Source organism: Anguilla rostrata, chromosome 1, assembly GCF_018555375.3.
Source record: "Anguilla rostrata isolate EN2019 chromosome 1, ASM1855537v3, whole genome shotgun sequence".
Classification (NCBI taxonomy): domain Eukaryota; kingdom Metazoa; phylum Chordata; class Actinopteri; order Anguilliformes; family Anguillidae; genus Anguilla; species Anguilla rostrata.
The window spans coordinates 40860358-40875660 of NC_057933.1; the positions used below are offsets into that span (position 1 = coordinate 40860358).

Here is a 15303-nt window from a genome sequence, read left to right on the forward strand (position 1 = left end):
CATGTGCAAATGCTGCACCATCAGGTCAGGATATTTTACAGTAAACAATGTGTTGGACTATTAGGAAGGTAGTGTTATTGGGAAAGTAGGTCAAGGACTTCAGACTGCAGCCTGGCATAAGTTTAAGCAAATGGTCAACTGAACAAACAACATCCAACTATAATTAATAGCAGTTTAACAAATGGAGTTGTCCCTTTCTGTTTTAACCTCTTAGCGCACAACCCCTAGTGGACGGAGTTTCGCAGCCCCACCATTGTCGCCCCGGTCGTTCATTTAACACGCACCCCCTCTCTGCAGTCTCATCTAAAAAACACCCCCCACCCTTGACATAATGGACAATATTGTCTATCTTGGCATTCATAAAAATATTCTTTCACCACTAAAAAATCGTATTCCGTCATAGCAACAAGATAAACCCGACAATAGCCCTAAGATATGCCTATACAGCAGTGAAAACGCTGCTCACTGAATAACGAAATAAACGAGAAAAAGTTTTTAAAAATGATACCATGTAATTCTACAGTCAATATCTGGGACTAAATATTGAATAAATATAAATCCTTACTGTTGGTTTTACGTGTAGAGATGTCGCTTTTGAGACTGCGTGGTCATATATTGTCTTGGACAATCCGTTTGGGAAATAATTATACGCGCATCTGTGACGCCTGGGTATCTTCCAAAATATCTGTGCGTAATACCACACCTGTTGTTTACGGTGTCGTCGCCCTTTTTAGTACAGTCTGGCTTGATTGATAATTCATTTATTCAGTAGGCGAGAGTATAAGCTTTCTAACGATGTATAACATGTCTAATTCTGCTTTTGGAATAGCGTTTTATATGTCAGCGTAACAGAAAATATTTTTAGCATCGCATTCACTTACGCATTCACTCTGCTAGCAGACAAATACGCTGCACCTAACGAAACGTGTTCAAGGATATTTCGTAATTTCTTGGAAAATACTATTATTATTGAGGACTTCTGAACATAGCTAAGCCATATGTTTGCTGATAGACCTAGCTGACATCGTTTTCTGGAGCAAAACAGAAGCGAATAGAACAGTATCATTGATACTGTCTCTGTCTCCATCTACTGAACATAGAGGAGATTTCATCATTGCTATGTAAGTATTACCGCTCAAAATATTTCGGTTATATACATTATTTTTTAAATTGAGTATCTTTAAATAGGTTAGTGGTGTTATATAATGTGAATATTTCACACTGTAATATAAGTGATAGATGGAAGTGTAATAGTTTTTGTGAAGCATGCAACAGTGATGACGTCAGAGTTGGAACATTGCCAAAACGTGGTGGACGGTTGAAAATTGTTTTCATGTTGTCTCATCCCCATACAAGAAAACATACGAGAGTACAGAGTATAGAAATACACACGAGTTAATTATTACACATTTAGGTACTGTACCGCATTGTGTGACAATATTTTTGCATTATTTTTTTAATCTGATAGCAATGTTTCATCTTAAACCCTCATAAGGGGCTCATTTGTATGCTTTATAATGGACAAAAAGCATTTTATTCAATTTTGGGAGAGATTTTGGATATGTTTCTGGACACCTAGCTATTTTAGATCACTGTACTGACTGAAAGCTTGTAATTCCCATTTGAAAATTATGCAACAGTGATTTTCTTGAGTCAAAACAGTTGATTTGTAGTGAAATACGTGAATATGTTGTGATTTACAGCAATGCATAATTTAGACATTTTGGATAGATTTGGAGACGCTGGGTACACTGCTTAGTTTTTGCTTCATACATCTATGGTAGTTCTACATATCCACCCTTAGATTTTATGAACTTGTGGTCAAGAAGTTTTTGACCTAGCACATGTATAGTTTAACCTCCTGTATATATGCAATCTCTCAGTATTTCATTGCAAACTTAAAAAGTGCAAATTTATTTTGGATTTTTTGTCAAAACAATTGCATTTGTGGCACTTTATTTCTTCCAAAATTATGAATATAAACTAATCTGCGTTAGTATTGTAAATTGTACAAATGTCTTGCTTCATTTAAGCCATTTTTCGGTTACACGACCATGAGGGGGGCCACACAATCCAATATTTATCTAAGGTAAATAACGTTATTTTCGCAATTACGTTATTCATCCCCTATCGCGGAACAAGCGGTATAAATTTTAAACGGAATGGAAACCGAACATTTCATAACAATGTAACGTAAGAAGGATTTTACTCATCCGTGAAACATAGTGGAGGGGGTGTTATGGCTTTGGCCTGTATGGCTGCCAGTGGAATGGGCTCACTTGTCTTCATCGATGATGTGACTGCAGACAGAAGTAGAACAATTAATTCTGAAGTCTACAGAAATATTTTATCTGCTCTGATAAAACCAAATGCCTCTAAACTCATTAGACGGCACTTCATCATGCAACAAGACAGTGACCCGAAACATACTGCTAGAGCAACGAAGGGGTTTTTGACCCTCAAATTAAAGCTGAGAGTCTGCACTTCAACCTCATTGTCATTGTATCCTTTCAAACTCAAAGTGCTAGAGTACAGAACCAAAATAACAAAAAATGTGTCACTGTCCAATAAATTATGGTGCTCACTGTATGCTTCACTAATGATGAACAGCAAATAATAAACAACAATCTTATTAAATTACAAGTACAATTACCAATTTAGTCATTTGGCAGATGCTTTATATCCAAATAAACTTACAAGAGTGTGTTTTACATTGTAACAAATTATTGTGTTAGGTTTCACATGATTCACAACATAGCAGCTCTCTTTTTTATCCACAGGATAAGGAAACATACATGTTTTATGTATTATGTTTTATTCCAAAATAAAATACTTTACTCATCTATGTATATTATTCATTTGCACTAATGAAATTAATGAATTACCAAGTAATATATAATAATTGTACTACATTAAGTTGTGATTTATCAGTAGTTACTGTTGCAGATTTAGAGAGCCTTACACAGATTTTCTGTCAAATTTGAGCATGTCTTACCATGAATATATTTTATGGTAGTCTTGTGCTTGTGATGTATAACATCAAACATCACCACTACGCCACCCCCCACCCCCTGGGCAGTGGTGGAAGGAGGTACAGAAAGGTGGGGGGAGGGGGTGGTGTGCTAGGATGGAAGGGTGTTGGGCGACAGACACCACATTTATATTTGTGATTTTCAATTTGTGAATTGTTCTGAAAATACAAACTGTATAATGCTGAAGCTGTCCTTTAAAAAAGGAGAGTTGCTGGGGTAGCTGAAAAAATAAGCAGGGGTTTCTCTTTGTGAACTGTTACGCTCTCCATAAGTCCTGAATTTAATGCATGCAAATTGGATTCCAAGGGCTGCTACTCTGGGGGTTTCTTTCTAGTCTATCTTATTGTTAAATGAACTCAACTTCAGCTGCCTCTCAATCCAGACTAGGACAAAGCCACGGTCATGCTGTACACTGAAATCTCAAAATCCATATCCAAGTAATGGCACCTAGACATGCAATGGAGAATTCATTTAAAAAATATCTTTAGATAGATAGCATTACTATCGTACTGTATTGCAATGACTAATTAGTGCAGTCATATTTCATTGAAATACTACTCAGTATTACAAGTTATCATAGCAACCACATTGATGGCACACATATTTAATGTTATGCAGATATTCTCTCCCTGATGTCACAGAAAAACAGTACAAAAATAAGTATTAAAACCTCATTGTGGCAGGGAATGATCAAATTCCATAATTCCATTATTTTAGCCCCAGTGTTGTGTGTAATGCTAGATGATGCAGCTCGAAATACCATTATGAACAAACTTCTTATACAGTCATCTGGAACTGTAATTGGTCCTTGAATTCTGGAATTCTTTGGCACTTTCTGGGCCGAGGGGCAGGTCCAGACTTGGCTGCTCTACCTGAAAAGGCCAGCACAGGCCAGCAAGTTTAAGAGCACCAAGGCTTCATTAATTCAGCCATGACAACAGAGTGGCTGGGACACCTTTATAAACAAAGAGCCTCTCAAACGCACACAGTCCCATGCCCTGTTTCGGGTGGATAAATCACGGGCCAATGACAGGGTTGAATGGACTTGAGCTCTCCCAGCTCAGGATCCAGGATGGAGGCAGAGCCCAGTTCCCCCTCTGCTGCTGATCGGGCTGTTTCTTTGTCTGGCCGCTCAAAAGGGCAGCACGTTCACATTTTCAGCTCTCACACATTAGATTCCAGGGCTGATTCAATTGAGAACAGGCAATAAGTCACAGTAAGGGGCCTCTATGTGGCCCATCCTTTTAAGATACTGTCCCAGTGTGAGGAACGCGCTCCATGATCCGATATGGAACCCAGACCTGCCAGTGCGGATTGTGCATATTTGGCTATAATGTCAAGATGTGAGGGTTTTTAGTTGGTAAGATTGTCCATATCTTGTTACACATTAGCCTCTTAGTTTTGACTTCAGATGCTCAATCTCTGATAGAGCTCTGCACAGCTTCATTAACTATATTAGGTTTCCTGCAGTCTGATTGCTGCCAGCAGATTCCTGATGGTTGATTTGATTGGCTGAGGTGGATTATCGTTTTATGTCACGCCCTTGTGTGTATGTGAAATTAGTGCTCACCCACCTGAATTGCACTTCCTCTTGTCTGTCTGCATCAGTCTAGCTATCTATCTTGTTACCCTTAGTGCTTGCAAATGCTTGTTATTCAATTATCTAAGCAAGCTGGTGTTTTATCGAGATAGTGATTTCTGCTTGAACATACTGTATATCAACACAATCTATAATAACAGCATGTCTCCTGTTATGGATTTCTAACTAGCAAGGTCTTTTGACCAGTGTTGGAGAAAGCAAAGTCGTTTGCGAATGTAATTGCTGTAGTGCACTGCAAAACAACTGCACTCCCTGTTTTCTCCTTGTACTTGCTATCTCTCTTGGGACAATATTTTCCCCATTTTACACAGTAAAATGTCCAGTATTAATTAAACTCTTAACTGATAACATTTGGTCCCACTCTGGAATGTGGGACCAAATGTTATCTGTTAAGAGTTTAATTAACACTGTTAGGGTTGAATTAACACTGGACATTTTACCCTGTAGGGAATTTCTGCACTTCAGTCCCTGATGATAGCATTGTAGGTTTCTTGGGATACGAGCAGCTGATAGCTTCCTGTAAATGAATAAATTCTCTTTAGAATCACATGACTTCTAGTCACATCAACCCTAAATCAATCACAACTCTAAGTTGCTCTGGTTAAGAGTGTCTGCCAAATGATTGTAATGTAATATAACACAAGTGGTGTGGGGTTTTTTTTTTTTTTACCAAGAAGGGACTGTAAATTGAGTGAGTAAAGACATACTAAAGACTTTGTAAAGTCTAGGTGCCAATGTACATTCTGGCTGGATTGCAGTATCTGTCGAGATTTCCATAAATTACACATTTTAGACAAGTTGCTGTGGCTTTTCTTTTGCAATAAAGCAAGAATGACTAATCTGTCATGGAATTATGAGTGGGCATGTTGCAAGTATGTTGTTCAAGACTTTTTGTGACCTAATTACTGCAAGTAGCCTATTGTCCTGAGGTGACCATTGGTTCCATCCTTGGAAGTGGTGAAGAATTATTTCACATATGAGTGAGAAGCTCAAAAATGAAGCGTATCCCTTTGATGCAATGACTGCATCTGGTTGCCTTCTCAGTCCAGAATTCCTGCTTCATACAAAACAGTAAGAACATACAGTGGTTTAAATTTGGTTTTAAAATGCAGCCACGAAAAAAAAAAAAAAAAAAATTTTCTTGAATAGACATGTAAAGTAGGTCCTATTTCCTGTTTGTTTTAAAGACTGTGGTTTAAGTTGACAGTTGATTTTTATTGACCTTGCCAGTGAGGATATTATGTGCAATTAGACCATGTGTGTTATCTTTGTGTATCCATTTCCCCTTGCAGAGGCAAATGTTTATTTTCTAATGAATTCTGTCACTGTGTGCAGTTTCCTGTCTCAGTTATATTGCAAATATACTGTGCTGTGTTGAACATGAATGCAGTGGTTAATTCTTTGTATATAATAGCACTGTTACAGAGAGGTTAGTCCTGTGTATATAACAGCACTGTTCCAGAGTGGTTAGTCCTTTGTATATAATAGCACTGTTACAAAGTGGTTAGTCTTTTGTATATAATAGCACTGTTACAGAGAGGTTCCATTTGTCATGTGGGAGTGTATAAACAACAGCACAGAGGAAACTAGCAAAAAATGACATATTTCCTAGATGAAACAAGCACTGTCTAATCAGGTCAAAAAGGGAATATGAGCCATAGGGGCTAGTGGATACTTGTGTGAATAATCTAACCTTGGCTATATGCTAAATGAGAAAGAAACATTTATTATTCATAATTATATGTTCAGCCTCATATTTTGTGCATGTATGTATGTGTGTGTGTGGGTTGTGCTCTAGGGGCTTTACTCCCTCTTTCTAAAAGGCTCCCCTCCTCTCCTCCAGCTCTGTGAAGAGAACCAGCTCCTCAGAGCGAATGGGCCTTTTGGCACGCAAAGAGAGTGCTGGAGAGTTTAAGAGCAACCGCACCCGCTCTGGCTCCACAGGGAGCAACTCCAGTGCCAAGAGGACCAGTGAGAGGTACACTCTGCACCCCACTTTATACCCTGCACTCTACAGCAAAGGCATGTCATTGACTGTACACTGTATAGCCCTGTGTGGGAATGAGTGTTCTTATGGGAATGTAATCATTACATTTAGCATTTATACTGCTGGATATATACAGGATACAAGGGATACAACAGCAATGTCCTACCAGGGAATCAAACCTGTGAGTTTTAGGTTACAAGACCAACTCCTTTCCCATTATACTCCACTGCCATAGTCAGATGTTCAAACCCCCTTCAGGGGAGAGCTGCTCAACCCTGCAATATCCTCAGCTTAAATTGGCTCATTAAGACCATCTGCACAAACAAATAAATAAATAAAGTAAATAAAAATATAAAAGGCATGTGATTTGAAACACAAATGAAGCACAGTGGTTTATCAGATAGAAAACCCTTCAGTTGTGGAGGGAATGATGAAACAACTTGAAAGTGGTAACATTCACAGTCACTCACTGTCATTTCATTTCTTTTCCCACAGTAAACCGAAGGAGCCAGTTTTCAGTGCAGGTAAGAGTGACTTTATTCACTGAATCTCAGGGTCAGTGGTTTCACTGCTGAAGCCAGAACATTAGCTCTCCTCTCATTTCATATGCTTTTGGAGCCATCTGTTATAATCTGAAGCTTGTTCCATAACAGCAATATGCAAACATTTTCACTTTTATATTGCTAATTATTATGTTTCAGGAAATCTAACAGATCACAGGTAAATTTGTTACCATTTCAGGGTTATCGCCTTCCCTTGCAACTGCTCTCCAAGTTTTTGTACAGAACCACGTATGTGCATCAATAAGATTTTTTATTTTATAATATAATATTTTAAAAGACAGGTAGTGCGTGCACATCTGACAAAGTTCACAGGTGCTAGCAGTATTATATAGCATTGACGAGGAAAAGGTAGTACCCACACTGTGATTTCCATGCTCCCAAAACAAAGTTAATAGTACCGCTGCATGAGTGTTTAGACCTTTCAGCTGTTTTAGTCAAGTATAGGTATACTTGATGGAGATTGTTGTAGGTCAAAACGGTCACAATTACATTTGTTTTGAAGCATTTAAGCCCACATCTGGATATTCCTTCCTTGCTTAACAATAATATAATATTAAACTGTTTAACTTTACCTATGTGAATGTCATAGTTAGCATAACCGTGATGTACACACAGGACATAAATAATGCAGCCTTTTCACATTAAGTGTGTCTTAGTCTTAGTTATGTGTATGACAAGGTTCTGGCAGGCTAAAGATTTGCAGACATCATTATTTTAAATATGTGTATGTAATACATGTTTCATTCTAGACAAAATTATGACCAAAATTACATTCGGGAAACAATTCACCCATTGGTTCTCGCAACAGATGAACAATATGGAGCACTAATCAATCAGAATCATGGGCCTCGAACGTGTCACCTACATGTAAAGGATGTGTTAACTAAAACATCTAATACCAATACGTACTCAGCCAATATGCATTTCCAAATGTTTGCTGCATAATATCATCTCAATGAACTGTATGTATGGGGACAGGATTTTGACTGTTCGCTACCTGGACAAAGTATCCACCTGTGTCCACATGTACTCTGATCCACTGTGGCAGGTGAACAACGTAAGGCTGCCCATCCAATGGGTAGGCTGAGCATACATTTAATTGTTTTAAATATTGCATAGAACAAAACTTATCTGTACATTTTATTTTCAAGTTTATTTTATCTACTTCATATTTTAATACGTTAAAAGGCAATCGACAACTGCTGTAGATTTTAATATTATTTTGACGCTATTATGAATGAAACTGAGGGACCATCCTAAATAAAATGAAATACTTGTGGTTAGAAAGCTGCAGTTTGGTTACCTAATAATGACCTCTTTGGATGCTTGCTTATTTTAGTCAGTTTCTACCAGATATTATTGTTGTTTTCTTTTAAAAGGCGTTTCCCTTATTATAAATACAGATTATTTTTAATTACACCAACCACAGCAATGCATGGTATTCCACCATGTGTTTGTGTAAAGTAACAAGACCAGGTTAAAACATAGTATGTGGCTGGACCTAACACACGTGATCCAGCCGACCAATGGTGTATCTTCATCACTCAGTCACTCAGTCACTCAGTCACAGACATTTGTGTTTGTAGGGCTGGCCCCGCTGTTGCGGTCCAGCCAAAAAAAATGTATCACACCACTGGCATCCAGCCAATGGGCAATTTAGATGGAGGAATGCACATTTTTCCAGATCCCACATTTAAGTTTGATGAGCTGCTGCATTGGATTTTCCTGTGCATCTTCCACAGAAAAAATCACAGCGCTCCTGTGGATGATTCTGAGTGGCTAGCTGTCACTATTCTTTGTAACTAGGTCAATTTCTCACGGTCATATTGAAAACTCAAGTAGCACAATGTACGTGTAAACCGGATTCCTACCAGTGGCAATAGTGATGGCAACCAATGTTATAGAGGTGGTGTGTGAAACACTGCTTGTTAGCAAATGCCTCTTATACCTACCGAATATTCATCATTTAGATGCTATATCAGTGGTGGAAAAACACTCAAAAAGCAAACAGACAAAATTGGATAAGGGATACAAGTTTTGTCCATGACAAAGGTAGCCAGCTAGCATTAGCCATTTTTCATCTTGCTTTTATAGCAGTTAGCTAACTATGCATTTAGCATACATATAGCTTTTTGGAGGAAGCTATATACCATTATAAAATGTAAGCTATAGTTCTTCATGTTTTGATATGAATAGGCAGATTCTAGTACTTGCTGCCCCTACATGAAATGCCTGGTACTGCACCATGCATTTGCATCAAGTTTCAAATTTTGGCATGCACATTTTTGAAGGCTACAATGCACAAGAATGGCCTTGTACAGGTGCTTTAAATCGATGCGTGCGTACTATAAATTGGCATTATGTAAGTAATAATTACAGCCCTTAGCAGCTCTTAGCAACTACAGCTCTTCATCTATAATCTTTTGTTCCCTGCTATAAGGTTGTGGTAGTTTCTTCTTAAGATTAATGTTCCACCTCACTGCGGAACATTAATCATCTCAAATGATCATCTACCTTATGAAGCTTTGAAGCATTTGGGTTGCCACCTAAGTAAACATGTACTCACACTTTGTCACTTACTGTTCTACACAACAGTAGGAACAGAAAATTCAGCAAATTGAAAGTGAGGGAAAAAAGTATTTCATAGCCTACTTTGGGTCAGAAATTCCTAAGCTGGCTGTATTTATTTTTTCTTTAGCTAATCAGAGTTGTAGCCTTTGGTAGAGACAGTTAATTACCCTGTCAATTTCATTTAATGCTTTAATTTGCTAAACAAATTAGCACTTAATAAATATCAAGTTATTAACACAAAAGATGATAGCACACACATATTCACCTAAGGTAAACTGAAATAAAATAAAATATTTATTAAGGTGCAGTATGCAGTGATTTAATGAAAAATCTAAACAGCCTTAGAAAAACAGAGGTATGCTCCCAGACATCTGTTTTGTAAAGCTGGGAAGTCACTGCTGTTTATTTATAGGAGTATGGTTAAATTTGTGGTTAAATGTTAATCTTTTTGAGTCATGGTAGTTAATTTGCTGCTCAATACCATGGACACAGAATTAATGATAGTCACTGGAGATATTCGCCTTTGGATGCCCCAGTCAATATTTTCTTTGTGTTGAAAGAGACTTACTGCAAAAATACAATGATTGGGTATTATTTTGCAATTCTCTTTGAAATATAGAGAGCATGCTCATGCACATTATAGCTCATGCCCCTTTTCTGCTCATTTGAAGCATTCAGTTTTTCACAACCTGTTCAGCACAACAGCCTCAGCTTTGAATTTGGAAGAATGCAAAAAAGTATGCACTGTCCTCAAAAGCACATGACGTCAGCCACCACTTCCTGTAATTTGAGCTTGTGCAGTGGAAGGAAGAGATTTCCTTAAGGAGCTTGAGCAAGCAGGCTGTGGGCACCCGATTGACTTGAGGAGGTTGCTGGTGAGTGATGGTAATGCCCACTGCTGAATCCTTCCATCCCAGGGCAAACTTACAGACAGTTATACATGTGCCATGCAGAGCTGCTGGCCACAGTCGATACTGGCACAGTCTAGATTGTGGAACCCACGCACGGAAACAGTGCTTAAACAGAATGAGGTCCCCTCACCCAGTACGTTTTTTGAAGTTACTCCATGATTAATTAGAAGGACATTGGACATCAGTTTTAAAAACATGGCTTTTTTCATTGTGCTAATTGCGGCTAATAAATATTAGTACTGATAAATGCCTCTATAAAATCACAAATAACATTTTGCTGACTCTATTAGCTGTTATTCCCCTTTCTTTCTTTACAGAGAATGACCCAAACATTGCCCTACTCGTTATTGCTTTTTATGTTTTGAATGACTTGAAATGCCGGTCCTGTTGCACTCTATTACTCAGAAATTTTCCTTGATATCATTTTTACACCAATGTCTAATTTTTTGGCACATTCTTTTATCTGCATCATAATATTGACCAGTGTAACAACGGTTATAAGTACAGTTAAAGGAATACTATTCAGAATTTTTACCTTGAAAATATTTTTTAAAAATATTAATTTTTTCTTTTCAAATTTAATTATGAAAATATTTGTGCACCTTTACCTGTATTCTAAAATGTGTTTGGGACATTTCTGGGTGTGGCCTTCTTTTCTCTGTGGGGAGGGTTTGGTGTGGCTACAGAGCCTGTGCTTTGGGATCAGATTTCTAAGTGTTTGTTGCTAGCTAGATAGCTGCTGCAATCGCCCAGATACAGCAAAGCAAAAGCCGACAGGGCTCGTTCAAGAACGAAAAGTTAACCTTGGAATTGCTTTTACTCTGTGGTGTCAGCTGTAGTTTGCCATGGGGATGAAAAGTGATGGAGTTGGCTTGTTTTCTGTTGGATCTGCAAGTAACATTACCTCTTGCTGTGCAGCTATGTTGCCAGACCTTCGGTTTTAAAATTATTTATACATATCCAGTTTGTGGTCCCGGCCAAACAATGTAATGTGTGGTCCAAGTAATTGATGGGAGAAATGTACCAGTAATTTCTAATGAATTTGGGTGTCAGTGACTCGATGAGGTACTCAAGGGTGAGTGGGCAGGGTTGAAGTTGGAGGAGACTTCTTTGATTGTAAACTCTGGCTAAAAATATCACGTAATAAAACAATTAATGTAATTACTTTGTAATAAGAAGTTGTAACCCCTGGTTAATCTAATAACCACCTGTTAATGTAATAAGTTTTTATATTAACCACCAACAGTTATTACATTAACAGTTCAAGTTTTTTATTATATTAACTGGCAGTTATTACATTTAAGAGGACAAAGTTATTACATAACTTTCTAATTAATCCTTGATGGCATAATTAGTCAAACCTGGGTTAAGAATTTTTACAGGTCCTCAGGGCCTTCGGGCAAAGCCAGAGAGGCAGTCATCTTAGAACCAAAGATAACATATTTGAAAACCAGTATAATTTTGTAAAACAGTGTGTGTATGAAACCACTGTCAAGTCAAGTAAGAGTGAGCATTATCATCTTTCACTGTCATTGAAAACATTTTTGTCTGGAATTTCCATTATTTTTATGCTGTTTATAGAGTGTCTATTGGTCCTTCTTGATGAAAGATATCTTCCCAGACTTCAGGCATCTTTAAAGAGAAATTACAAAAAGAAGATGGAGACTGCATTATCTGGAAACTAACATTTATGTGCAAATCAGCTATAAAACTCCCTGAAGTCCCATTCAAACGGCTTAATATATCCAATATCTTGTACCCTTTAATTGTTTATTTTTTTAATTAAACTGAAGAACTGAATGAAAATAGGGGAGATTTGCTGTTTTTTTTGGCATTTTATCTTTTTCCATTTCTCATCAAAGCTGTTTCTCACAAGGAAGTTAAATCAATCACATGCTGTGGTTCAGTTCATTTTGTTCAGAGCAGCCACAGCTTGTATGTAGATTTGTTTACTACTGCAAATACAAAGAAAAGTCAGGCTGTATTTGCTTCTTTCCGGCTGCTTTCCTCATAGGGCAAATATGTCTTATGGAAAGAAGCAGCAGGAAAGCACCAAATACAGCCCGACTTCTCTTTTTCTGAACAAACTCCAAACAAGGTTCTTTGTCAAAAATGCAGAAATTTGGCCAATAGCCTATTTTTTAAGACAAAGGTACAATACGACTTAAGTCAAAAATGTATCACAAACACAATTAACAAAGCAACTCCCTCTTAGCAAAAGGGAAGAAACTACATATTACCATCTGTGAGTCATTACATAATCAGGAAATGGGCAGTTGACTCATAATTATATGCTGTTTGGCTGCACCAATATGAAAGATCAGTGTTTCAGATCAGTTTCCTCCTTCAGTCCTTTAGGATTCTGAGTGTTTCGGGTAAACATGTAAAATGAATCCCTCTGTTCTATATTTCTATCTAGGCTAATTCCTCTCTTTTGTAAATTTGGCCAGCTCAATACCGAAGAGCTATAGGAAGGAAACTGGATGGCAGTGCTGTATAATCTGGATAGCAAGGGGATGATTCTTGATTTTTCTTTGAAAGACCAAAGGTAGTGGGAATGGAAAAAACATCAGCATTTTTTTACAAACTAGTTTGTTCAATAAAAAGTTGTTTTTTTGATAATAATTAATTCATAATAATTCATTAAATAATTCAAATGAATACCAATACTGTGAGTTAAATGTATTCCAGCGACTTGAGCTCTCCTCCACCCCCATCCCACATCCCCAGTTTCTTCATTCATTTTGTCATTGCTGGCATTATTTTTCCCTCATCTGTCTCACAGTATTCTAACTTGGTTGTTTGGAGAAACAGAGATCATGTGGACCTCAAATGGTTTCTGTAATTAAAGTTTCTCAAACTGGGGTTCTAAATGACTGCTGATTGCAGTGAACATCTGGAAGAGGAAAATTCATTTGTAAAATCTTGTTCATATATGTCCATCCTGTCCCCTTCAGCTCCACTGAAAGCTGACAAAGGCACACTGAGAAATCTGTAGAAAAAGCGGTTTCAGGTACAACGTCATTGAAAATTTAGTTTATGGAAATATTAAATATGCGACATTAACCTCCTCTGTTTATTAAGGAATCAGTATGCCCTGATCACAAGGCTTGTCCAGGGTTCTTAAAGGTTTTAAAGAAAACACTTAAGAATATAACTGTTTCCCAATAGAACAAGTTGTCCGACGTGAGAAGTAGTTAATTCTAATTCTTATTATTTAGTCTTGTAGAATCAAACAGCCTCATTGTTTAGACTGAAATATTCTTTAAAACAATCATAAGTACTTTAGGGTGTAAAACTTTCAGGTTTTAGAGATTCGGCAGTAGAAGCTGGTTTTACTGTAAAGTACAAGAGGTATTACTATGGAGGAACTCACTCCCAGTGTTGATGAGTCTGATCAGGTGACCAGGATTTGTGTCGCACCCTCACTTGGTGCTTCTGTCTTTGTCTCTGTAACTTCACAAGGGATGCGACGGGTGACACACTGCAAAGGTAGGCTGTGCTCCTTTCCCTCTCCCCGCGATCCCCCAGCCCAGCTCTCTCGGCATTGTGCTCTGCTGAAGCCCCACTGCCTCAAACCTCACCTCCTGAGTGGCAGCCTGAACAGGGTCCAACACCCTCAGTTTGGAAATACCCTTTACCTCTGTTTCCAGAAGGCTTCTGCCCCAGATCAAGCTGCAATTTTGCCTCATCTGTTATGGGGTTGGACCCTGATTCTGCTCCTTCTTAGCTCAGGTATCAGTAAGTCACATGTTCAATGCACAAAGAGCTGGCGGGGGCACACAGGGAGAGATGGGAGGGGCAGGTTTGTGTATGAAAATAACCCACCCCCATGTCCCCTCCTCAGCACTGCCCCCAGTAGACCTATGAACACTTTCTCTACCATGGCCTGAGAATGATGTTAGCTTGCGTTTGATTGTAGTTGATGCCCTGCCGTGCTAGCTGTTTGCCCTTGTGGGGTGTTGTCACTGTTTGCTCACAGCATACCACATTTTTTCATCTCTGCTTCCCTTGGAACCTCACTAAATGCTACCACTGTCACTTTCTGGTGTCACATGCTGGCTGTACTGAGTGCTCTCACTGCAGAAAAAAAGAGCTGGAGTTCTTATCAAGCACATCAAAGCTTCTGCTCTACCAAAGAGCATTTCGAACACTGTACTGAAGCATGAAAAGTTGCTGTTGATGCACATAAAAATAAAACTCTGTTTCAAGGTCATCTGGGACAATGTTTATCACTGGATTTGTGCATACTATGTTGAACAAACTGCCTCAGTCAGTGGCTTAGATTAACCACGGTAAGATCACCAAAAAGATTCAGGTATGGAGAAGCATGATCCTTGGACTAAGGGCTTAGAAGAGTAAGCACCAGAAACTACAGTACCTGTAGATTCATGCACCTAACCCACTAAGCTGTCAGTCTAAAGACAACGCTCCTCTACACCTGAAGAAGAGACTTTTGCATTGCAAAATAATATGGACCATGTTTTTGTGCTGTTCAATTGACACCAACTTAAGTAATTTCATAATTAATTAGACAGAACATGTTTTGTCAGTCTGAAATGGAAAGGTGCCAATGATGTGTTAACTGGACTCGCTAACAGTGAACTATGATCCCACCCAGCACAAGTATACCTGGTTT

At 38.2% G+C, this 15303-nt stretch overlaps 1 protein-coding gene and 1 long non-coding RNA gene across 8 annotated transcripts in view; both read left to right on the forward strand.

Annotated features, from left to right (window-relative positions):
* Positions 1 to 15303, forward strand: part of eml1 (EMAP like 1) — a 94136-nt gene that overhangs the window by 52744 nt on the left and 26089 nt on the right. For 5 of the 7 annotated variants that reach the window (XM_064337195.1, XM_064337149.1, XM_064337160.1 and 2 more), the window contains exons 4-6: positions 6476 to 6610; positions 7115 to 7143; positions 14130 to 14156. In XM_064337195.1, coding sequence (XP_064193265.1) covers positions 6476 to 6610; positions 7115 to 7143; positions 14130 to 14156 — 191 coding nt within the window. The remainder of the gene's footprint in view (positions 1 to 6475; positions 6611 to 7114; positions 7144 to 14129; positions 14157 to 15303) is intronic. The other 2 variants (XM_064337169.1, XM_064337185.1) reach the window with 1 other exon arrangement.
* Positions 7150 to 12280, forward strand: LOC135255695 (uncharacterized). Its single transcript, XR_010330236.1, has 2 exons — positions 7150 to 10638; positions 10737 to 12280. It is a non-coding gene; the product is annotated as an uncharacterized LOC135255695 (long non-coding RNA).